A 23,285-nucleotide genomic window follows, 5' to 3' on the forward strand; every position below is an offset into this window, starting at 1 on the left:
ATTTATATTATATACAGCTTTTATAAAATGTTAGTAATTTCATGGTAATTTAGATTAGACTATCTTGTTGCATCACATACAATGGGAAATGCCACAAGAACTAGCAAAAGCCTTTGACTTCCATGTGCTTTATGCTGTATTTTCTCCTTGGTTAGTCATAATCGCTAACTGCACCCCACACACCGCAAATATCAGGCACAGACGCAAATAATTTTTTTACATTGTTTAAATGGAGCTGTAATTTATTTATTATGTCATGAATAAAACCTCTACGGATCCGTAATTGCAGATTAAAAAGAACCGTCAACACCTTTGATTCTCCTCGGTACAATAAATGTCTAATTTTATAGTCTGTACAGCTTTGATGTAGAAAATAAATAACATTTGGCATTTTAAAACAGCACGACAACGGAGGGGATAGTGAGAAAGCTAAAACGCCACTCATATTTGTTTGGCACACCAGTAACAAAGTGAGGGATAGGTTCAGTCCAAGAATGTGCGAGTGTTCAGGATCTAAGAGTGATAAAAGCTTTGCTATATAGTATCCTTGTAAACCTGAGATTCTACATGTATATTATTCAGAGGCATTGGTGAAATAAAAACAGTGGGGGGAAAAAGAAGAGTGGCGGGAAACACATAACTGAAAGTCAAGACAACCGTTTGAAATACAACAATGACTGTTCAGACAATTTTGTTTGTGCTTCTTTGGAGCCCACAATTTCCCTGAAGCTTTTCTGGTTGGCAGGTCAGGTAGAGAAAGAAATGTAAAAAATTTTGACAACAATGTGCTTGTGAAGGCAATTGCGAGCTCTAGAGTTTTTTTTTTTGCAGTCGATGGGCGGATTGAGAAGAACCCACCTAATTAGAATCCCCACTATGACATCACTAAAGTCTGAGATTTGAAATAAAGTACATTTCTAAATAATTGAGATGATATGATCATGTCAGTAGATATTTTGTGACCTTTTTAGGGGATGGTGTGGTTGGAAAACACGATGCTGTTAGTCTACAAATGTTTTAGGACACACTGCATTATACTTTTGACTGTTTCACCCCCCCCCCTCCTTTAAAAACACATTTTTTTAAAATCCCTTCAAACTCCAAATCAACAAACAAACGTGCCTTGTGAAGACAAACTGTGAAAGAAATGTACAGCTTTTGACGACAAAGTTCACCGCATACAAACAAGGAAGGGGTCAAACCAGCACCCGTATTTTCAAAATGGGGGACTCAAAAAGCGGCGAACAGGGAAAACGACTTTGGAGGAGTGCATAAAAAGAGCGGGAGTCATAAAAGTTGTTGCTACAAGATGTTGCTTCGGCAGGGGTTCTCTGACTATTCAGGTCAGTGTAAATTATTTTTTTCCTTCCAAGGAACCCTGTCCAATCTTAATTGCGAGGGATTGGGACTGGTCGCATACAAAAAACCCCATAAAGAGTTGCCTATTTTCCACAAAAAATAAAACAATCATATCAAGGATCTTAACTGCCCAAAAGATAAGGTAGAAAGGCCTAATTGTTTTATTATGTTTAATCAGACAATAATTTTATGCTATTTATTTAGTGGATCCTTAAAGATACTGCTCGAGAGAACCCGCGTTCTCAGAAACTGCTACCTCAGTTCTTGACCGCCTCATCCGTACATGTTGACAGTCGGCATGGGCGTGTCCTGTCGGTGCTCCCCCTGCCCCGTGTCACTCCTCCGCCAGGAGGCCCTCCCACTCGATGGGCTGCGCAAACACCTCCCTCTCCAGCCACATCTCGTAGCTGTAGTGGAAGTCGTCGGGCAGGTCCACGCGCTGGCCCAGCACGCTCTGCAGGCAGTTGTCCACGGGCGCAAAGTCGCCGTTGCGGTTCTTGTCGTAGCGCCGGCCGTTGAACCTCTCGATGCTCTCGCGAAGGGCGCACTCCTCCGCCTGGAAGTCCCAAGGCCGCGCGTCTATATCTGGAACACGTTGGACATTATTGCTTAGTTGTGACAAATACAAAACTTGTGGGGTGGGTGAAGTACGAAAGTACGAGCGCTTTTTTTTTTTTTTTTTACCGTTGCCGTAGGCCCAGTCGTCGTTGAGCCGGTGGCGGACCTTCTGGTAGATGGCCGACATGGTCTTCATGTTACTCTTCCGCCACTGGCGGCCCAAGTACTTGGTCTGGATTTTGAGCAGCTTGAGCACGTACAGTTGCATCATGGCCTGCTTGACCTTGAGGGCTCTCTTCAGGATGGGGGCTGACTTAAAGACCACCAACATCTGACGGGGCGGAGGAGGGGGAGGGGGGTGCATAGTAAAGAGAGGCGCCAAAACATATTTGATGTCTGGAAACCAAAATATTTCGAATAGCCTCTGCATAGGATGACCCTGAAAGACTGAGAATGTACTTCTTGCATCGCCTCTAACCATGGTCCGAGAGTGTTTCCACTTGGTCAGCTTGTTGAGGATTCTCAGCAGGTTAATGCAGGAGAACAGATTCCGCCAACAGAACTGGTTGTTGTCTCCAGTCTCCTGGCAACACAACAAACAGCACCACAGAGTGACCTTGGTTCATTCATGTATTGATTTGAATGCGCTTAACAAAATCGGGTCCGGCAGTTGTTTAGACTCACCAGGCTCTCGGCGGTGAGCTCAGGCATTTCATGGACGGCGCAGTGGGGAAAGTCCAACACACATATACTGCATAGAAAAACACGTCATAGGGCCTGGATTGGAAATGGTTTTGCTCCAGGGGTTGGAAAAGTTGCTCAATGTGGCAACCAAATTGCTAATAATGCTGCATTTATAAACTGATTCGTCTCTCTCTCTTTCTCTCGCCAGCTCTCTCTCTCTCTCTCTCTCTCTCTCTCTATAACTGCTTCAGACAACAAAGTGTATGCAGAAAAGTGGTGAAGATTGCACGACTGTCTGTGTCCTATGTGTTGTGTTGTGTTATTTTTGGTATTTTGACTTCAAAATGGCGCCGCGTGAGTGGCTGCCTTTCCAGCAGCTCCTATATTTTGTTGTTCTACTTCTTCCTTTCATAACTTTGCTGCTGTGAATGGGGAATTTCTCCATTGCGAGACTAATAAAGGTTTTCTTATATATATATATATATATATATATATGCTGTATGTATCGGGCCCTTACATCAATGTATCGAGTGTTTGTGAATGCTGCCGATACCAGTCACTTGCGCCTTCCTTTCTAGTGGACATTGTACTATTCAAAAGTAAATGGCATGCATCGGTGACAAAACTTTGTCTTTTCTAATTGAAATACATCCATACTGATCCTTCCAAATATTTTTTTTAAATACAGTATATGTTGCCACCAACATTTATTTGCTCTCACAATTCAAGTGGCATTTTCTCTATTACGTTGGCGCACGGATTTACTTTAACCGAAATAAGGTGGAGAAGCCTACCTGTTTTTGGCACTGATATAAGACATGATGTTCTGGTTGAAGAATTTGAGGATGAGCGGGATGCAGTTGGCAAACACCAGGTGCTGGGAGACGATCTCAAACTGGAGAAGGAAGAAGCCATTTGGTCAGTTTTGCAGACTCGAAAACTCAATACGCGACTGAAGATTTTTGGCCTATTGATACAACTGCTGTGGCTGTGCCGTCTTCTACCTGGCAGCAGAGGGCACTATTACTTTAACTTAAAAGGGGAGCCTATTAAAAAATAAAAATAAAAAAAGAACACACACACATGGTGCAAAAAACCTTGACTCCAAGCAACCAAAACTGCTGCATGAGTGGTAGGGGGAGCAGAAGCGCCGAGCGTTGAGGTGCAGGCGTCACCTGGTAGACGTGGTTGAGTTTCAAGTGTTTGAGGAGGAGGAGCAGCAGGGCCGAGATGGCCTTGACGATGATTTCTTTGTGGCGGTTGACATCGATGCCCAGCTTCATGCTTTGGAGGACTGTGATGCTGCAGAGAGAAAAAAAAAAAAACGTAGGCACCTTAACAGCGGCCGGGCTTTCACAACACGCGCATCGATCGCGTCATCGGAAGAACGGACGGCGGCGGCTGCCGCACTTACGGCATCTCCTCAGGCAGCACGTCGGCGAGGATGTTGATGGAGTCCGTTTTGGCTTTGGAGGTCGGCGCGGCGGCCAGTAGCAGCTTGAGGAGGGCGATCTAACGCAACAAGGAAATAAAAGCAAACATACTTTCAAAATTCGGGCGGCCATTTTCTCTCGCCAACTCCACACGTGAACAAAACCCACCACGTATTGGGAGAGGTTTGGAAGCAGGCCCAGGTAGAGAGTCTCTGCGGGCGTCTCTTCCACCTCCTCTTCGCCCTGTGCAGCGGTCGGTGAAAAGATGAGAGCATCACGAGAAGCAAGAGAGAGAGTGTGAGAAACTCACCAAGCTCAGCGGACACTGTTGTAACTCCTCCTCGCGTTTCATCTGCACTTCGGCGATGGACACGTATTTGTGCTGCAACATTCGGTTGTATTTAACTTTCAAGTATGGTACATTTGCACGGGCATTTTGTAGCTGGTGTACAACCAGGGGATTAAAAAGGACAGAGAGTCCCTCGCTCACCTGTTTAAGAGTCTTGACACTCTCGTGGATGGGTCGGGGCAGGCCGACGAGGGTCTCTATGTCACTGAAATAGAAAATCGGAGGAGTTGACCTTGAATGAAATATCGGCGTGGCGATCAACAAATGCCGGCGGCGGAGCACCGACTTTCCGAGGGTGAAGCCGATGAATTTGTTCCGGCTGGTCTCCAGGAAGTGCTCGATGTCCTTCTCCCTGCGGGTACGCACGAGACAAATATGATACGTTACGTTTAAATGATGGGAGCAACACGATCATAGAATCACAGATGGGGAGCATATGGCGAGAAATGAAGCTGAGAAGATTAAAAATAAATAAATATAAATCTTCACACATGCAGATTTCGGGCGTGAAAGCGACGTCCACGCGTGAAGTATTCTCTTTCAAATTAATGTGATGCTTTCAAAGGATGCATTAACCTGACTTTGGGGGCCCATGGGAGGCCCTTGGGGAAGTTGACCCTCTCGGCGGGGGGCCGGAGGAGAGGAGGCGGCGGCTGGATGATGACATCCCGCTCCAACGGGTCGACCTCGCCCTCCATGCCGCTGTCGCCGTCCTCGGGGTCCTCCTCCTCGTCGCGGGCGTCGTCGTTCTTGAACGGGTCTCGCTCGTTGTACGTGTCCAGACTGTCCTGTTTGACCAGTGGCTGAGGTAGGAGGGCGGGGATAAAAAAAATCAATCTTGTAATCTTTGTAACAAGTACTTTTTAAAACAAAAACAAAAAAAAAAAAAGAGCTTTTCATTTCAATATTTGAAATCCTAATCATCAATTTGAACAACTGCAAACAAAAGGCATTGAATGCGCACCTCCGCACAATTGCTATTGGAAACGTGAGACACGATATACACACACACACACGCACACACATTTCGTGTCGACGCAGTGTCGCTCGAATGAATGAGTGTGCGTGGCAGTGGTGCAAGCAACCAGGCATGAGTCAGCGCGGTGGACGTTAGTTGCGTTGCTGCGGTGGATGGCGCGCCACCAGTGGGACTCACTGAGGATGCCGTACGAGTGGACAACAACAAGCCATTCTTGCTGTGCGGGGGTGCTGACTTTTTTTGGGGGGGGGGGGGGGGGTCAACTGCATTCAATGGCAGCCATCATGGAGGTGGACTGTCAGCCAAATACGACAAGCTTGAAACTCCTCAGCTCACCTCTTAAATGAATGCATTTTAACGACCCCTTGCTGCAGTGTCTCCAGTGCATGGTTGTGTTGGAGGCAGTAATGTGATGGACACTACGTAGTAGCGGGATAGGAGGGTGGTGCTACGACTGTCTTCATGGGAAGGTGGGACCAGCGTCAAAGACAAAAAGCCAGCAAGGCAGTGCCACATATCAAAATTCGGTAGTGAGCAGTCTTGGGGTATCCCGGCGCAATGACTTGTTACATCACAAAAAGGGAGTAGAAAGGTCAGACATGAGGAGGGAGGAAGGCAAACTGAAGTGAGGGGAAGGAATGCAAAAAAAAAACTAAAAAAAAAAAACTCAATGTAGGGGGGTTGAAAAAAAAGTGCGGGTAAAGACCTGCTTCTTGGGAAAGGGACTTTCTCCTTCCAAGCTATCAACAAAGGCACTCTGTGGGGACACAAGGGAGAGGCGAAATGAGACACGATGAGGACAATTAGAGGGCGAGCCCGTTGGCGAGCCTCGTTTGGGCCCGGTTATAATGTTGGATGAGTTAGAGAAGGATTGCTTTTATGGAATGAGGGAAAAAAAAAATACCAACTGTTAGTCTCAGGTAAGTGTGTAGGGTGTGTTAGCGCTAAATGTTGCTTAGGTTGTCTGTTAAAGTGGGTCGAACGCTCTCATACCCAATGTTCTACACATCATTTCTGACATAGTCGCCGTTTATGAGTCACAAATTGTCTGTTTTGTTTGTTTGTTTTTTCTCAGGGATTTTTTTTTTTTTTGTGTGTGTTTGTGGCATGTGTCCAGTGTCGGCGTTTCTGTACCCTGCGACTGCGCCGCCCTCTCTTCTGCTGTTGCTGCTGCTCGATGAGCTCCATGGCGGAGGCGGGCGGCGAGGCGGCTCTCATGGACCGCACCACCTTGATGCTGTCCTCGGGGAGCGGGGGGAGGTTGAGACGCTGGCGGCCCCGCACCTTCATCTCCTGCAGCTCTTCAAAGCCCCCCAAGGTGAACTGGGAAGACGAGAGGCGCTACACTTAAGCGATGCTTTTTTTTTTTTTTACCGCGTGTCTAGGTCCCCATTGTTTTCATCAAAGACAAAAAGCTGAGATGCTAAATAACGCCACACTTGTTTGCTCTATTCCTGTGACCCCGATTTATGACTACCTGACTTTTACAGCACGCTTGTGCAAATATGATGACGTTTCAAAATTGTCCGGCCTTACTCACCAGCACCGTCTTCCATAAAAGAAGCAGCACTTTCTTCATGGGGAAATGTGGCGCGTTCATGCTGCAGAACTTGGTCACCATGGAGAAGAGAAGCAGGGCAAAAGGCTCGCCGTTGTAGAGAGGTGCGCCTGAGTGGAGGAGGAGGGGGGGGGGGGTTAATTTCAAACACCGCAACATGAAGCCTGCACTATTCATCGCCGGTCAATGGAGACCAACGCTTGACACGCATTCTACCCACCGAGCTCGTTCTTGAAGGCCTCCCTGGCCGCCCTCCACTCCGGTGTGTCGTCCTCCGTTTGAACTCGAATGGTCTCCACCATCAGGTACATGATGCTGAGCAAGACTCTTGAGAGCGACAATTCGCGTTTCGTTAACTTTGATGGAAGATTCAAATGTATCGAGATGCGTGCAAGCGCCAACGCTCCTCACCGGAGTTCTGTGCTGTCTGCGAGGGAGATGGCGGGCTTCCTCACTGCACTGCTGCAGGCTTGGCTGTTGCTGCAAAATTCATACAAATGCATTTTTGCGTCTGATGTCATGTTGTCCGCATGAAGGCTCTCTCCTGGGACTTGGTACTCACTCCATCTCCATGCTGAGAAGCTCCAGGAGGGCCGTGAAGATGCCCATGTCGTACAGGAGGAAGAGATTGCGCCTGGACCAGCGGAGCACGTCCACCTCGGTGTCACATTCGTCAAACACCCCTGCGCGGTACAAAAGACCGATTCAACTCCTGTACTTCCAGAGAGCTGACAAACCGACTTAACTCATTCACTGCCAGCCCAGGTAAAAACAATAGAGCAGCGCTTTGATTTCTACAGCCGCCAATGGCAGCGAATGAGGTTTAAGAACAAAAACGAAGCCTTTGTATCTGGTTTCTTCCCAGCACCGCATCTAAAAGATTGCAACAGGCGGAAGCTGCATACCCTGAGCGAGGTAGAGGATGGCCCGCGCCACCTTCAGTCTCTTGTCACGGTCGGTCACCTCCAGCGCGTCCAGTAATCTCATCACGTACGTGCGCCGCTCCTCCGCGCTCAAATCGATCCACCGTCGGCCACGGGCTGCACGGGGGAAGACGCGGGTGAGGTCATTTTCAAGGACACTTCCTTCACATAGCAACATCTGTGAAATATCGCTCCCGGGGACCTTTGAAAGGTACTAAATATAATATTAGTAGACATGTAACATGTGAAGGTACGCTACAAAGCACTTTGAGGGAATTGATGACAGGCTTTTTTTTAAAAATATTGATTCCGTATTTTTTTTTTTTTTAGAGGCTACAGATAAAGAGTGCTTTTTTAAGGGAAAAGGGCTGGTGCTGGAGCACCACTCGTGTGCACATGCCTGCTTGCTGTAAATCTGCACTCAGTATGGAACAGAACCCTGCTCTTTACTCGCACCAATTATAAAATGACTTTCACAAATTTTTTTTACTAAACTGAACGAGAACCGGGTGCCAAAGAATTATTTCAGGCTGTAGCTTAGCCTTTGCCTGATTAGGACTTGACATCAGAGAGGATATTCAGTCCGCCACCTTCAACAGCTTAAAAAAAAGCAGCAGAGCTTTGATGTGCCGAGTTCCATCATCTTACACCAAATCGGCTTATAGGACAAATGGAAGTATGGCATGCATGTCAGCAAAATAAGATTTTTTTTTTTAACTCCACACAAACACACGCACACACAGTACCATGGCTTCGGAAGTCTTCCTCAAAGTAGTCTCTGTTCAGTCCAAACTCAGGCTCCTCGGTGTAGCTGTAAAGCTCTGGGAAGGACAACATTGCAACATTGGATGAGTCACTGCAAAACGCTGGATGTGGGCCATATGTGGCGCCCAAACCCTACTTTTTCAAAAACAGAATTGTCAAAATTGGTACCTGAGAGTTCAGCGACGAGCGTGTCCGTGTCGCCGTATTCAAACTCCAGGTTGGGAGATTCCATGGAGCTCTGCCAGGCAAGTCAATAATGGTGAACGCAGAACACAATACAGCAGGCGATCACATTTTGGAACACCTACCGCAGTCACACCACAAAGATGTTAAAGTCTAATAACGACGACACTAAAAGTCCTTCTTAGAGTGAAGTTGGAAAAAAAAGTGAGGCCAACGCAACAGGAAGCAAGCCTCAATCTGCTCCGGGCAATGCAAATGAGTTCCAGTAAAGACAAAAACAGGTTAGCGGCGATCCTAACTACGGCTTGAAGACACGATGGTTTGAATTTGAATCTGAAAATATTTCAGTGTCTTGGCTCATGCAGTCACACACCCTCCTGTGGACTTATGTCACAAAGACAACCCAAGACAGTGGCAGCAAAAGCGTAGAGCTTTGGCACTTTCTACTACCGATGAGGAGTTACTGTCAGATTTTTATTTTTGTTGCCTTAAGTATTGGTGGCTAGTTTTGGCAGCATCCGTAAGTACCCAATACCTTAAAATAAGGGCCAGTATCGACTTGATATTGATACCTGGTATCAGTACTCACCCAGCCCCACTTTTTAATGAAAATATTCATTACATAGGGACGAGAAACTTTTAACATATACATTACTGTAAGCATCAAATGAGTTTTTAAAAAGATAGAGGCATTTGAAGAAAAGCGTAACCTCATTGACATTGAGTGAAATTTAATGAGCGCAATTTATTCAAATAATCAATTCCAAAAATGATTTACATTTAATTAAAAGGTACGCGAAAGCGGACCAAACACTCGAAGCCATTTAAAATGTGACGTCAATGCAGGGTTGGCCATTATTTTTTGATCATGCCATTTAAATCTAAATCAATCATGTGACCTTTGCAACGTTCAGACTAGGTCAAAATGTCATAGACGGGAGGTAGGCCAGCAAGGACACACGTAGCACAACATTGTTATTAATCGGTATATTGCTGCTGAATGATACTGTCCAATCCACGAATGTAAATATTAGATGGCATCCGTGCAGCAAACAGCAGCCACATTTCGCCACCTGCAGTCTCCACGTCGAGCAACACCGCAGGATTACGAGCAGAGGTTTATTTTTAGGAGCCGCTCGCCAAAATAAGATCTCAAGTGCGCCTGTCTGCATGCATGCTTTGGAGACAGCCGCGCGAAGAAAGAGACGTGCAGCTGTACCGAAAAAGCTCCCCAGCAACAACCGCGCCACGGAGAGAAACCATAAATGTTGCCGTTTCCGACGGACACGAACGCCTCTCGCTTGTACCCACCTCGGACTCCTTTTGCTGTTCCTTGAACACATCTTTCCCTTTCGACCTCAGCCTGTCGCCGTTGTCGTTGAGGTTATTAAGCAGAGGGACCTCCATGTCCTCCGCCAGCATGTTGATGGAGGGTCGACGCGGGCTCACGTGCCGGTCTCGGGGAAAGGGGCGGAGGGGGGCGAGAGACGGCGGCACACCGGCGGTAGAACAAGTTGGGAGCTTCTCCTTCCTCGTTTACGCGCCCCACGCCTCTCTGCTTGAAAACGTGTTGGATTTGTCGTCCGCGCACGCCTCGAAAGGGCGGAGCTAGACAATGATCATTTGGGAAAGGATCAAGCAGGACGAGCACAAACCAATTCGCCAAGTTAAGAAAAACACAGGATATTAAAGTTAAAAAGTGAAAAAGAATGGGAGTAATTCGGGAAAGGAGCACGAGAGAGGGTCTGAGAGAACAGAGAAAGTACAGAAGAAAGATAAGGGACAGGAGGAAGGAGAGAAGGATGTTTGAAAGGAATATCTAAGAAGGGATGAAGCAGGAGGAAGAATGAAGGCAGGATGGACAGAAGGGAAGGAGGAAGGAGACAAAGGACTGCATTAAAGGAACAAATGATGTAATAATGAATGGTGCCTTCACAAAGTAAACATGTTTCGGCCATCTTGAATAATGGAAAATACCAATGTGTGTTGAAGGCAGAGAAATAACCCAGCACACAGGGCCCACCGATTCAAAATTTTTAAAAATCATGGAAAAGAAGTCCCCCCCAAAAAATAAAATAAATCAGCCTACTGACTCCCAATCGTAACATTGTTAAAAAAAAAAAAAAGACAAAAGCCGAGGGAAGAAATAAAGTCCAGCAGTCAGCCTAGCTGGACGCTGATGTCAGAGATCAGCGCCGGCTCGGATGAGGTCAGGGAGGTCTTGACGGACCTCGGCAGCTGCACGCAAGCACACATACGCGACGCTCCCATATCAACGCATCACAAAGACAGAAAGACAGAAAAACAGAACGGCGCCAAGCTTTCAACTGTTTACATTTTTATTGGAGATTATTGCTCGTCATCTACCATCGTCACTTTCTGTCCTCTCTGATGGACAAAACACGTTTGGGAATTTTCAGCATTTTTTCTTTTAAGATTTACAACAATAAATACAGGAGATGATTTTCCTTACTACGTTTTTTTTAAAGGTTGTCATATCTGTATATAGAATGTGCGTATTCTAAATATATATATATTACATACACACACGATGCTGGTGTCACCCCTGCCCACCCACCCCACGGGTCGATGGTCAGTTTGAGGCTGACAAAAACGGAAATTCTCTCATCCTCAAACGCGCAGGCTTGGATCCTGAGGCAGCTGTTTATGAAGCAAACCTACACAAACGGAGACGGACACTCGCACGTTACCATCAGCACTCTCGAGGCCACATGCGGGCGCGCATCACACGAGGGAGAAGGTTCAGGACAGCACGAAAATAAACAGAAAAGCGCGAATGTCAGCGGGGAAATTTGGGGATTGAGTGTTCCGTCGAGCTTCTTGTGCTATCTCACAATTTTATTGTATTAGCGCAGCTGCAGCCCACGCGCAAATTCAGAATTTGAGCGTGATGAATGTGACAATACAGGAAAGAGAACAAGAATTTCAGCGTGGAAACTAAAATAAAAAAAGGCAAATTAGGATCCTTTTTGTTTCTTTCTGTAGATTTTGGCATCTTTGTTAATATAATCACAGTATTCCTTCTTATAGGTACATTTATTACACGCATAAATAGGATATTTAATTGCTGATCTCAATGACATTTCACGTAAGACAAGGAGAGAACAAAAAAATGTAGAAAATTTCTCGTTTCTATATAAATATGTAAATATACAGTATGTCGTGATTTGACAACACTTTGAATACATTATGGTCTTTCTTTTTTTTTTTGGTTGAAGAATTTAAAAGAAATCTCCCAAATGCCAAACACCTTCTTTTTGTTTTGTTTTTCCCCACGCTGAAGATGTGTGAGCATCTGGAAGCCGAGAGGCAGTTTGAGTGACGGTTGTAAGAACCAATCACTTTCCAGTCTGGCTTAAGAAAAAAAAAAAGGACCACGAGTAAATGAGGAGAAACAGCGTGTAAAGAAATAAAAATTAAAATAAATCAATATGAACTATTAGATCCCAACCCCTGGAATAACACGCGAGAATAAAACATGTATAAAAGAATCATGACAAAAAGAACAGAAGGGGGGGCGCGCTAAATTTTGCTATCTTCGTTTCTTTTTTTTTTAATCATGGTTTTTTTTCTGATATCGTATATTTATATTTTGCATTGGTTGAAACAGTAAAAAGGCAAGGCAACGGGGGGAGAGTATTGCGACGCACAGGGAAAATCAAAAGTCCTCCCAGCTTCCCGGGAAGCGAGCTGGTGGCCGATAACGGAAGGAGCCCCCCCCCCCTCCCAACCAAGGTCCCTCTGGGTTTTTATTAATATTGTGGCGTGGGAATAAATTAAACGTCTGCCCCCTCAGGCCCGGCCTGAGCCCTGCCCTCCTCCCCACTTAGATTCTAAAGGATGTGTGTTGACTTTCCTGTCCCGCCATCCTCCACCGCGGCGGCTTCGTCAGGTCGGTGCGCTTCGGGGAGGACTGCCGTCTCCTCTCGCCCCACCCTGTTTTAGTACCTTGAGGAAAAGACAACAAAATGGGATAAGCACAAAAAGAAACATGGGCAGCATGAGCCTTGAGTTTTCGCTTGACTTTTTGTGCTTTCTACTGTCTTTGTTAGGTGGATAGTTTTGGCGCCATGTACAGCACTTTACATACAGCGGTGGTTGTTTTGAAGTGCTCATATACAGTTGAGTTGAGAAAAAGGCAATTTTAGCCAAATCAGAAGCCTGAAGTCGTTTCCTGAAAAGTTGCTTGCAAGTTGTCAATATGTCGGAAAACACACACACACACACACAGACAGACTATGCGCCACAATGAAATGTTTTCCTACCTGTAGTAGTTTGGCTTAAAGGGTCCGTTCTTGTTCAGGCCCAGATACTTGGCCTGCTCGTCACTCAGCTCTGTGAGGTGCGCGTCGAACGTAGGCAGATGGAGGCTGGCCACATACTCGTCTACAGGTTGGAGGCGTGACGGGAGGGTGGTAGAATCAAAGTTGGGAAACCACAAAATTCAAAATACGCGAAGCTGTAAAAACAGAACTTCAAACACCTTACCCATCTTCTTGGGCAGAAGGTAAACGTCCTGTTTGTAGCGTCCGTCTGGAGCATTGTAGAGTTCGATCAAAGCCAGGGCCTGGCCGCACACACACACACACACACACACACGCGCACACAGTCAACATTCCTCCTGCTTGGCCGAAAGAGGCTTCACAATAGTAGCGCTGTACCTGGGTGGTGGCCGTGATAGAAAGCACAAATGTGGGCACGGTGGAACAGCTGAGGTTCAGAAGACGACCCTGCGAATTAGATGAAGAAGACAAAAAGGAAAAAAAAAAAAAAAAAAAGTATTTTACATTTGATGTGACATCAAGAGCAGCTGAAAAAAACAAACTCTCGAATGCATGTTGGAGTACCTCGGCCAACAAGACTATCCTCTTGCCGTCGGGCCAGATGACGTGGTCCACCTGCGAGCGCACCCTCTCCCAGGTCAGCTCGGGTGTCCGCAGACTCGCCTGCAGATTCGCAAGCCAAAAGCATGCTTCCATTTTTTTTTAAAGATAGGGATGACCTTATTCCAATAATGCCTCATGAAATTTGGACCGCAAAAAGATCCTCGATCAGCTCTCAGGTTAAAGCCGGCAGTTACTATGACAACCACCGCTTAACTAATCTGTCCTGACCCAAACTCATATCACTCAGTCGCATTACGTACAATAAAAACCAACAGGCTCTTAGGATGATTACTGTGATGTCATAGGTAAAGATTCATCCCATATTAATATCAAGAAAGGAAGCTGGGGACTGACAACGTCAATCTCGGTATTGGAGTGGCCCATGTTGCAGACGATGCAGCCATTCTTCATGCGGTCCAGGTTCTCTCGCACCACCACGTTCTTGTTACCTGACGGGGTGAACGCAACAGAAGGGCGAATAAAATCCCCCCGATTGGTCATCCATCTCGTGGTGGCGCTGTACAAAAAGCGAAGGTACCCGTGCAGGTGATGACAATGTCCACTTGTCTGACGACTTCGTTGAGCTTCACCAGCCTGAAGCCGTCCATGCTGCCGTCGGCAAACAAACGCAAGCGTGAGACCCACATATGTCAATAGCGGCGTCGAGCGCGTAAACAGACGGGCTGCGGCGTACCAAGCCTGCAAGGCACAGATGGGATCGATCTCTGTGACGTAAACGATGGCGCCCATCGCCTTGAGGGCGGCGCAGCAGCCTTTTCCCACCTGAGGGCGCCAAACATCAAACACTCAATGGCGTATCATCCATCAAGTGAGCGGGATGCCGATCCATCACGTCAGCAAAAACGTCCATAGGGGTGAGCCTTACCTCTCCGTACCCGCACACCACCACTTGTTTGCCTCCAAACATGACATCAGTCGTCCTCTTCAAACTACAAACAAGCGCCAGTGGCATTCGGCTTCATGAAAATGGACTTTAATTGTCCGTGTATCAGGTCCAAATAAGGGTTCATTACCCGTCCAAGATGGATTCCCTGCAGCAGTAGAGGTTGTCAAACTTCTGCTTGGTCACAGAGTCGTTGACATTCATGGCGGGGACGCATAGCTTGCCGGCCTTGGACAGCTGGTAAAGCCTGGAATGCATCAATTGTATCCAAGCAGTGCAACTAATTGCCTTCATCAATCAAATATCAGTCCTTCTCGAACGCCGTGTACTGCAATGCCGCAATTACGTAAGTGCAGAACAGTCGTCGATTTCCGTGTTGACCACTAGAGGGCGGTGTGGCACCAGAAACTAAGTGAGACAACCCCCCACCACCACGTTTTTTTTTTTTTTTAATCATTTGCGCCTACCTGTGCACACCGGTGACACTCTCCTCCACAATGCCCTTGATCTTCTTGAACATGTTGGGGTACTTTTTGTAGATCCAGTGGGTCAGGTCACCACCATCGTCCAAGATCTGGAGACGAGGAACGACGGAGCGGCAAAAGACAAACGCTCAAAACAAGACACAACTTGAGCCGAGCGAGTCCTAAAATTGGCGACTGGTCTCGAGGAAAACGCGCTACCATATTGGGCTGCCAGCCTTCCACGTTGACGCAACGATCGATACACCACCAGAAATCATCCTCTGACTCGCCCTTCCATGCAAAGACGCTGAAACCTGGACGCAGAGATATATCAGAAGAGAATAACAAGTGCAAAGGAGAAGAAGTCAGGGCAAGACAGTGCGGCTCACCTCCTTCGGCCAAAGCAGCCGCCACCTCGTTTTGGGTGGAGTAGATGTTACAGGCCGCCCACCTGCACTGAGCACCCAAAGCTGACAGAGTCTCCATCAGCACCTGAAGGGTACGGACATTAAAAAAAAAAAGAAAAATACGAGGGATTTTTTTCCCCCCGGCTCCAAGGAACCAAATATTTTGCAAGCTAAGGCCGGGTTCATTTTGTGGCGTCCTTCCAAGCTCTACTCACAGCGGTCTGGGCGGTGATGTGAGTGCAGCCCACCACCTTGGCGCCGGCGAGGGGTTTCTCGCCCTGGGCTCGCTTCCTCAGAGCCATGAGGGCCGGCATCTCTGGAGGGACAAAAGCAGACGTCAAAGCCGATCGACTCATTTGGCTGAAAGAGATAGAGATGCTGGAGACGATATTTGTGTGTGTGTTTGGCTGGCATTATTCAGCCGAGGCTTTCATGACAAACCTTGCTCGGCTATCTCGATCTCTCGGCGTCCGAAGTCGGCCTGCTTGATATTTTTGATGCAGAAGTCGCCGTTGCCCTTCGAGTTCTTCTGCTGTTTGTCCCGAGGAGACGTCTCATCGTCTGAGCTGTCCGTGTACGACGCCGCTGGAAAAATCAACATGGTAGTTTTGTTTCGACTCTACTAAATCTTTTTTTTTTTTAAATCCCAAGATTTGCAGCGGTATATGATATTGTATAGCAGTGTTGACACACAGTAGTAGCCAAGCGGGATATAAATAAGTCGAGACGGCAACAAATGTGGCAAATGTCTGGCACAGCGTGACGCCTGCGAGTCTGACTCGCAGCACAAGCCGTTTGTGTCAAGGGGGACACGCATCACAACCCCGCAAGCGCTTTCCAACACGCCAGCAAATGGGCGCCAGGTACAAGCGGCCGCTTTTTGAAGCAGCGCTGTTCAAAAAACGTTCGAGGAGGAAAAGAACAGAACAGCGCGTTGTGCCAAGACAGAAAAAGCTTGCTGGGATGATTTGAAGATAATGACAACCCTCTCTGGACTCATCCGTGCGGACGTCATAAAATTGACAGTATCCGACTCAGACGTGGCCCCAATGAGGGCAAGCGGTGCAGAAAAAAAATTTTTTTCCCTTGATAAATACTGAGAAGGCTATTGGGCTGCTCTTCAAAATACTTGGAAAGATTAGGGCCCTGACTTGAAAATAAGAGTCGTCTTAGGGAAACTATGACCAACGAGAACATCAGAGGAATTCGACTGACTCATGCGAGGCCGTTCCGAGAGATTAGAATGAATGTGCAAGAGGAGGAAGGGCGGACGTGGGCTCACCTGAGCTGTAGCTGTCTGTGGACGACTGCGAAATGGAGCGCGACAAGGAGCGGCGGCCGATCTTGGAGGGACGCTTGTTGAACTCCTGCTTCTGGTCGGCAAACTGGATCTGGCGGGCAACGCGGGAGGAGAGTTCAGAATCGGCGCTTTCGAAACCAGCCAAAGATCCATTTTTGCTGACTCCAGTGCACCGAGGTCGGGGAGCTCAGGCTAGACCGGCAAAATGGAACGTTTCCGATCACGCCATGAATCTTTCCACAGTTGCTTCTGTACACATCTCGTTATTAATATTAATGGCTGACGTATTCCCACCATAAAGTGAGGGGAAGACGTGCTGATATTGCTGCAACGTGCTTGTTGAGGAGCTTAAAAATCAGCCAAGCTCTTGTCGTCGCAGTTCTTTGGGGTCAGTGCCCTCCTCGTTGCAATCCGGCCCAAACTGGTCAGACAATGCAAATGAATTGTTTCCCTTCTTCTATCTCTCTTTTCGGGGGCGCGGGGGCGTGACGCCTCGGTCACACATTGCTTGGAAGGCAGGGGCTTTGTCGGCCTTGATCGAAAATCTCGTTTTAAGCCGTTTTATGACGTGTTGCGATTAGACTTTTAAGATCAGATTTCATCGGCCGCTCATGATTAACCTGACGGCCAAGTGCGGGGCCGACCATTCTGGCAGCTTAGCGGCTCCGAACTGAGCCGGGGCCAATTAATGAATAATAAATGAGCGGCTCTCACACAAGAGCGCATTGTGCTCGCTTTATGTAAACGCATCTCATCGATTGATTAGCGGCTGGATTGCAGAACGCGGGGCCATAAATTGATCTTAGATTAAAAGAGCAGCGGGGGACACGCTACCAAAACGCATCGTCATAAACGTCGTGGCTTTGCGGTCATTTCGCTATTCGCTGGCGCGCCTCGGCGAAAGAAAGAATCTTGAAGGCCCAGCGACAGAGAAGATGAGGCTTCGGGTTCGACCGCTTCCGGGACGTTTCGGATCGATCAACTCGAGTGAAATCGGTGAGCGGGCGTTTAAAGATTAACACACACGCACTTGGGCTTCTCCTGATAAGCTCACATTTTCCCAGCAAAAAAAAAAACAAAAACCAGAAGGAGTGTTTGTTTTCTTAGGTGCCTCGCCATAGGAGAGAATTTTGCATCAACAAAGCAACGACGGCTTCACTTGGACCAGCTGCAGGCAGCCGGGCCTTCAATCCGACAGCTGCGTCGTCTGTGGGTGGTTCCGAACGATCGTCGCCATTTCAAGACCTCATTCGGGATCTTCAGCCGGTCCACCGCGGGAACCCTTGATTTTTCTCTTCTCCAAAATGGCCACGAGCACCACACAAGCATGGGAGGAGGGGGTGGGGGTGGGGGGTGAATGCCAAGATACTGTCAATTCAGCGTCATCAATCTGCAGTCACAGTTATGCAACTTGATGGGCCAAAGCTGGGCATTTGCACGACAATATGACCCAAAAAAAAAATTGACAAGGATCCCTCCCGCGTCACAGGAGACTGATCCGCAAGCTTTGCCATCTGTTACTCAACGACATTACATAAAGGGCCGCCGATATATTTTGCATCCGGTGTCAGGGAGCAATCGCAAGGTATGAACGAAGGGCTTTGGTGGCCACGACTGACGGGGAGCACCAAAAATTTCAGCAAGAGAAAAGCTCGCGTGGGCCACGCGCGGGCTTCTCGGGTTCACCATTCCTTTATGACGCTCCTCATCCTACTTCACACGTGCGCCCACCCTCGGGAACAGCCGGAGAAAGGAGGGGGCGGTGGCGGCTAGCGTGAGGTGGCCCGTCCGATCGTCCGCGTGTGCGCACGCTGCCCCGGGGGCGGCCGTGATGTAAGAACGCTTCCTGCTGATTTATGTGCGCCGACAAGCGCTGGCGTCGTCAACAACGGGGCACACACATGCACGCAAAGCACACGGGCGACCAGTGGCCTCGCACGTGCATTGCCAGAGGCTTCGTGTCAACTGGGCATCCGCTCTAGAGTAGCAGCCACGAAGGTGTCAGTTACACCAGTGGTTCCCAAACTGGGGTTGCGGGTACTCCTGGGGGTCCACCAGCAGTAACCCGGAGGTCCAGAAAAGAATTCAGTTGTATCATTTAAAATAAAAAAATGATATAAGTCAATAGAAAGGTCTGGTCACACAAAATCAACATCTGTGTTTTCCTGCTACGTCAGTCAGCCTCAGGGCCGACCCACAATTTGAACGCCCGGTCAAATGACCTTGACGCAGTCGCCGCTTCGGATAATCTGTGACTCAGTGTTGTGATGTTTGACTAAAGGGCCGCAGTGGAAAAATATTTGATGGCGCGTCACGTCAACAGCATCGAGGCTTTTTACGCCGTCGCGCTGTTGAGCTGTGACAAATATGAGCAGATGCTTACTGGGGCAAACATCCGTCGGTGCTTGCCGTCCAACCTGTTACCTTTTGCCCAGCCTGCCTTCCATTGCCTCAATACCTTACCGAAAGGCTAAATGGGTCGGTCATGCGGGTAATTCCCACAATTAACCCCGCGAACGTTAGGGGGGGGGGGGGGGGTGGATGTTTTTTGTGGGAGTGCTCCATTTCTGCCAATGTTTGTTTTGTATTCATCTTCCTGCTACTCTGCCAAAAAAACAGCTGCCTTTCCCTAAGGGCCGACCGACTATAATTACATCAAACAGAACCGAGGCAGGGGTGGTGCTGCTCTATTTTGGAAAGAAACACAACAGGTCAATGAGTTTCATCGGAGAGTGTGAAAGCAGTCTTCGGGGGTTGGGCTTCATCCTACATACTCTCTGTAGTCATTGCGTGAGGACTTGAGGAGATGCGCAGAAGCGCAAGAAAAAAACGGGAAAAAGGCAAAAGCCCATTGTGACTACGTTTCAAAAACAGCAACTCATTTTTTTAAATTGTTCTTGTTGCATTTACCGTCACGCGAGAAATTGAGCCGACGTCCACTCGCGTCCACCTCACTGGTCACATTCGCGCGACGCGCTCGTTTGCCAGTGATGAAACCGAGAGGGTTTAACATTCCACACGAGCGCACGGGTGAAATTGGGGAACATGAGCCGAGCAAAATGACGCACACGGCATCTTTTGCGATTGGAAAATGGCAGTCGAGATGTCCGTTTGAATTGGATTCATCGTTCAGCCCTCATTAATTGGGCGTCATTGTACTCGAGCCGAACGGCAGGAAAACCCCCCCTCCGTGCGATGAGAAGGCGGCGTGTCAAAGCGCGACGACGGCTATTCAAAGGGGTGTCAAGGACCAACAGTCCATTTCCTGATTTGGCCTCAAAGGACGGAAAGGAGGTGGCGAGCGGGGCGTGAACGGGCGGCGCGCTTTTACCCGACGGCGGCGCTGAGATTTCGGCACTGCGAGAGGGCAGGCGGAGGCCGCGGGGGCGCGGGAGGGCAATGAGGCAGCGGCAATTCACTTTACGGCCGGAACACAAGCATCGTCGGTGAGGAGATGAAGCGGGGAAAAAAAAATCATAATAATCAGGCAGGCTGACATGAAAAGCTCGGCGCGAGCCTGTAATGGAGCCCCGGAACGGCCCGAAGTGGCTTTTACTGATAGCACCTTAAATTGGCAACAAATAGCCTGAAAGCACAGCCGACGTTCTGAGCCTTGGCATTTTACAATTATTACCAGGCCGATTAATCTTTAACAGCCCTAAAATACGGAAGGTACATTTGTGCAACCTCTGACAATAATCAACACGATCCACGATAACTCAATAAGCAGCCAAGTCTCGTCGGCACCATTAGTCCAACACAGAGCTATAATTCGCTCGGAAGATTGGCCACAGGTGGATTTCCGAGTTGATTTCCACTAGAACACAGGAAAACGAGAGGCCATTGGGGGGGGGGGCTCTTGCGTTTTCCTGACGCCGCAGTGCAAAATTCCCTCGTGTGTGTTGCACGTCATGAGGATGCTTTGGGGCGGTTCACACTTGCGGTACAAATGTGCTCAGCTGCACACAGCGGATGGCGACCCGACCGAACGGGACACGTGCCGGATACTTGAACCGAATTTCATTGCACCACGGGACATATTTTACAATTACAAGTTGATTGCCATCTTTTCTGGTTGAGGATCAACAGGCGAAATTTCGTGACAGGAAAAAGGTCTCTGCTGATTTATAGCCTTTAATCCACCTGGCGGCATTTTTTTGTTTTTTTTTTTGGAAATACATAACCCGTTCCTCCGTTCACTCCACTTCACATGTAGGGCGGCCACAGGTCACGCTGTAAGCCTGTTAGCAATACCGGGAACACCAGCTTAGCGCATGTGACATTACGTTACATCAAAGCGGGATGAGCTGGAATCGTATGTTAAATTCGCTGTGCTTTTTTTTTTTTGAGACACCTGGTGAATGTCAGGGAGGGGGGAAAAAACGGGACGGTGGAGAATGATTAACTGTAGGTAACAGATGGTTTGTTGCGGGAAACCATCTGGGATGTTTGCCTTGGGGGGGGCGAGCATGGATTAAGAAAAAAAAACAGACAAGTAGTCAGATGAGCGGACAGGTTTTTTTTGGCTGTTTTTAGGATTCTGAAATGATATTTCACATTAGCCTTCATTGTACCACTGCGGGAGACTTGACAGAAGTTGGCCGATGACAATGAAACCAAATCCCCCGTTGAAAACGGCTCACATCTGGGCTGCGCTTACAACACAGAGCTGGCGTTTTAATCCTCTCACGAGGGGACACGATGGAGATTAAAAGCGGTAACCAGTTGTCAACACCGCCTCCCCCCCACCAGCTCCCTTCCATTTTTTTACTGGACTGGATGACTCCAACAGATGTATTCTGTGTTCATATATGTCCAACGCCGTTTGCCATCGGCGCCCCGCGTAGCTGTCGACTATAAATAAACCACCTTCTGCCCTGCCGGATGCGAAGGGGGAATTAATATTGCTTCAAAACAATCCCCTGTGGAACGCCAGTCATCATCCAAATTGAACTGTTAACAACAACATAGTACGGCTAGTTTTAAGGTGTAATATCACCTTTCAACACTAGACGGTACTATAAAACGACCTTAATAATTGTTTGCAGATTTGAGATATTCAGGACAACATGGTACCTCAATATTATCATTTAGAGTGAGTTGATCTTTGTGAATAAAAAATTGAAATACTGTATATTGAGAGCATATTATGTACGTACGCAAATATTTTGTTGATATTTAATGTGTGATTTTTGTCGTTCACCTAATGAAGTGTGGGTCTAGGTAGAAAACTGAGAAAAGAAACATACAAGAAACGTATAGTGACAAGTAGAACCATTAAATGCTCTTCCACTACCACCACACGTGATTGTTTTGACGTAGTCGTGTGTAGATCCTATTCGGGTTATTTTAGTTTGATCCTGTTTGTTTTACGTAGTTTAAAGTATGTGGCATGGCTCCATAAAAGCTTGGGCAACACTGGGTTAGTAAAGGAATGTCAAGGAAAAACGGCAGTACTTGGCGGCAGTTTGACGGTTCACCAGATACTTATTTTAAAGTACGACTAAGCATTTATTAGATCGTCTTCAGTGTTGTGAAATATTGTAACGTGATGTTCTGAACGCAAGTCACACTGCTGAATCAGCCTGGTTAGCATTGTTAGCTTCGCCACACATTAGACAGCGTGCGCTCGAGACGGGGAAAGAAGGCAAAAGGCAGAAAAATAAAGGTTCTACTCGCCTTTTTCATTCGCGGCGCCTCAGCCACGGTGCCGTCCCGGTTGACAAACGCCTCGCCGCCGTTCTGCTGCGGGTCCGGCCGCTTCATAGCCGACGCCTGCGGCATCTTGATGACGTTCGGGGCGAGCAAGCCCGGGTTGCCTTCCCCGGCATTGGCGGAGGGCTCCGCGGTCGGGGACGCTGCGGCGGTGGAACCGGACTCGCGCGGGTAGCTTCTGGCCATTATTCCTTCCGACGTCGGTGTAACCGGAGAATCGGCGGGTAATTCTTTGCCGACGTCTTTGAGTTCGACCTCTGCCATTTTCGCTGCCACAACCTGCACTGACATCGTTACACTTTTCACCAAGTCCCTTTCTATGGAGGCGAGCGGATGTGAGTGGAGGAAGCTCGGATGGCAAATGCCTTCTGGTCTTTGTAGTTCTTCACGCGTATTTGGACTACAATGGCTCCAGCCCACTTGCTAACAATGCCAATTACGCGACCGGGACTTTAGATTTTTTTTATTGTGTTTCAATTCGTGTTTCTGTTATAGCCCTAATAGTCATCGCAACTATATTTTGAAAAACCCCAAACCCGAGGTGCGTTGTGGGAAATGTGTTCGCTATGAAAGGCGCAGGCAGCACTTAACTACAAAACAACACAGATTTCGCCACTTATTGGGTCTCTGGGACAACCAAACGATGCAAATTCCCAATCACTTCCACACACCCCCAGTATTTGCATTTTTACTGCTTCTTACCAGGTCGTTTGGGTTTGAGGCAGCGCAACGCATCACATTACAAACCTCACGCTGCGCATCTGCACTGCATCAAAGCAGACAAGGTCAGGGAAAAA

General features: G+C 47.8%; 2 protein-coding genes across 4 annotated transcripts; both read right to left on the reverse strand.

Moving 5' to 3' along the window:
* Positions 1-203: 203 nt before the first annotated feature.
* strip2 (striatin interacting protein 2) lies at positions 204-11,000 on the reverse strand. 2 transcript variants are annotated; one of them, XM_086102783.1, is made up of 22 exons: positions 10,103-11,000; positions 8,777-8,846; positions 8,590-8,664; positions 7,826-7,960; positions 7,483-7,603; positions 7,332-7,400; positions 7,141-7,247; positions 6,903-7,030; positions 6,497-6,685; positions 6,069-6,119; positions 4,960-5,186; positions 4,670-4,735; positions 4,525-4,588; positions 4,345-4,416; positions 4,203-4,277; positions 4,016-4,113; positions 3,777-3,903; positions 3,396-3,496; positions 2,602-2,668; positions 2,396-2,500; positions 2,044-2,248; positions 204-1,944 (listed from the first exon to the last, which is right to left on the reverse strand). In XM_086102783.1, the coding sequence occupies exons 1-22, from the start codon at positions 10,211-10,213 to the stop codon at positions 1,694-1,696; spliced, it is 2,514 nt and encodes an 837-aa protein (XP_085958909.1). In that variant the 5' UTR covers positions 10,214-11,000; the 3' UTR covers positions 204-1,693. The 2 variants fall into 2 exon arrangements, with proteins under 2 accessions (XP_085958909.1, XP_085958910.1); XM_086102784.1 differs by lacking the exon at positions 6,069-6,119.
* Positions 11,001-11,112: 112 nt separating this feature from the next.
* Positions 11,113-23,208, reverse strand: ahcyl2b (adenosylhomocysteinase like 2b). Of its 2 annotated transcripts, XM_086102785.1 has the most exons (17): positions 22,453-23,208; positions 16,756-16,864; positions 15,915-16,058; positions 15,689-15,789; positions 15,456-15,558; positions 15,286-15,380; positions 15,070-15,176; positions 14,733-14,849; positions 14,585-14,648; positions 14,393-14,481; positions 14,237-14,307; positions 14,053-14,147; positions 13,660-13,758; positions 13,474-13,542; positions 13,301-13,379; positions 13,078-13,198; positions 11,113-12,760 (listed from the first exon to the last, which is right to left on the reverse strand). In XM_086102785.1, the coding sequence occupies exons 1-17, from the start codon at positions 22,777-22,779 to the stop codon at positions 12,754-12,756; spliced, it is 1,797 nt and encodes a 598-aa protein (XP_085958911.1). In that variant the 5' UTR covers positions 22,780-23,208; the 3' UTR covers positions 11,113-12,753. The 2 variants fall into 2 exon arrangements, with proteins under 2 accessions (XP_085958911.1, XP_085958912.1); XM_086102786.1 differs by lacking the exon at positions 11,113-12,760 and having other exon boundaries at positions 13,074-13,198.
* Positions 23,209-23,285: the final 77 nt, after the last annotated feature.

This window comes from Hippocampus guttulatus, chromosome 22 (assembly GCF_054856545.1).
Source record: "Hippocampus guttulatus isolate MCC_2025c chromosome 22, RoL_Hgut_1.0, whole genome shotgun sequence".
Lineage (NCBI taxonomy): Eukaryota > Metazoa > Chordata > Actinopteri > Syngnathiformes > Syngnathidae > Hippocampus > Hippocampus guttulatus.

Excerpts from the sequence above, each read along its gene's own strand:
- strip2 (XM_086102783.1), bottom strand. The coding sequence starts at position 10,213 with ATGCTGGCGGAGGACATGGAGGTCCCTCTGCTTAATAACCTCAACGAC. Across the intron at positions 8,665-8,776 it reads GCTCGTCGCTGAACTCTCAG|AGCTTTACAGCTACACCGAG; the intron begins GTACCAATTTTG and ends TGTCCTTCCCAG. Across the intron at positions 2,501-2,601 it reads AGCTCACCGCCGAGAGCCTG|GAGACTGGAGACAACAACCA; the intron begins GTGAGTCTAAAC and ends TTGTGTTGCCAG.
- ahcyl2b (XM_086102785.1), bottom strand. The coding sequence starts at position 22,779 with ATGTCAGTGCAGGTTGTGGCAGCGAAAATGGCAGAGGTCGAACTCAAA. Across the intron at positions 16,865-22,452 it reads AGGCGCCGCGAATGAAAAAG|ATCCAGTTTGCCGACCAGAA; the intron begins GCGAGTAGAACC and ends GTTGCCCGCCAG. Across the intron at positions 13,199-13,300 it reads CCTTCTGCCCAAGAAGATGG|ACGAGTATGTGGCCAGCCTC; the intron begins GTAAGGTGTTTG and ends TCCAACCTGTAG.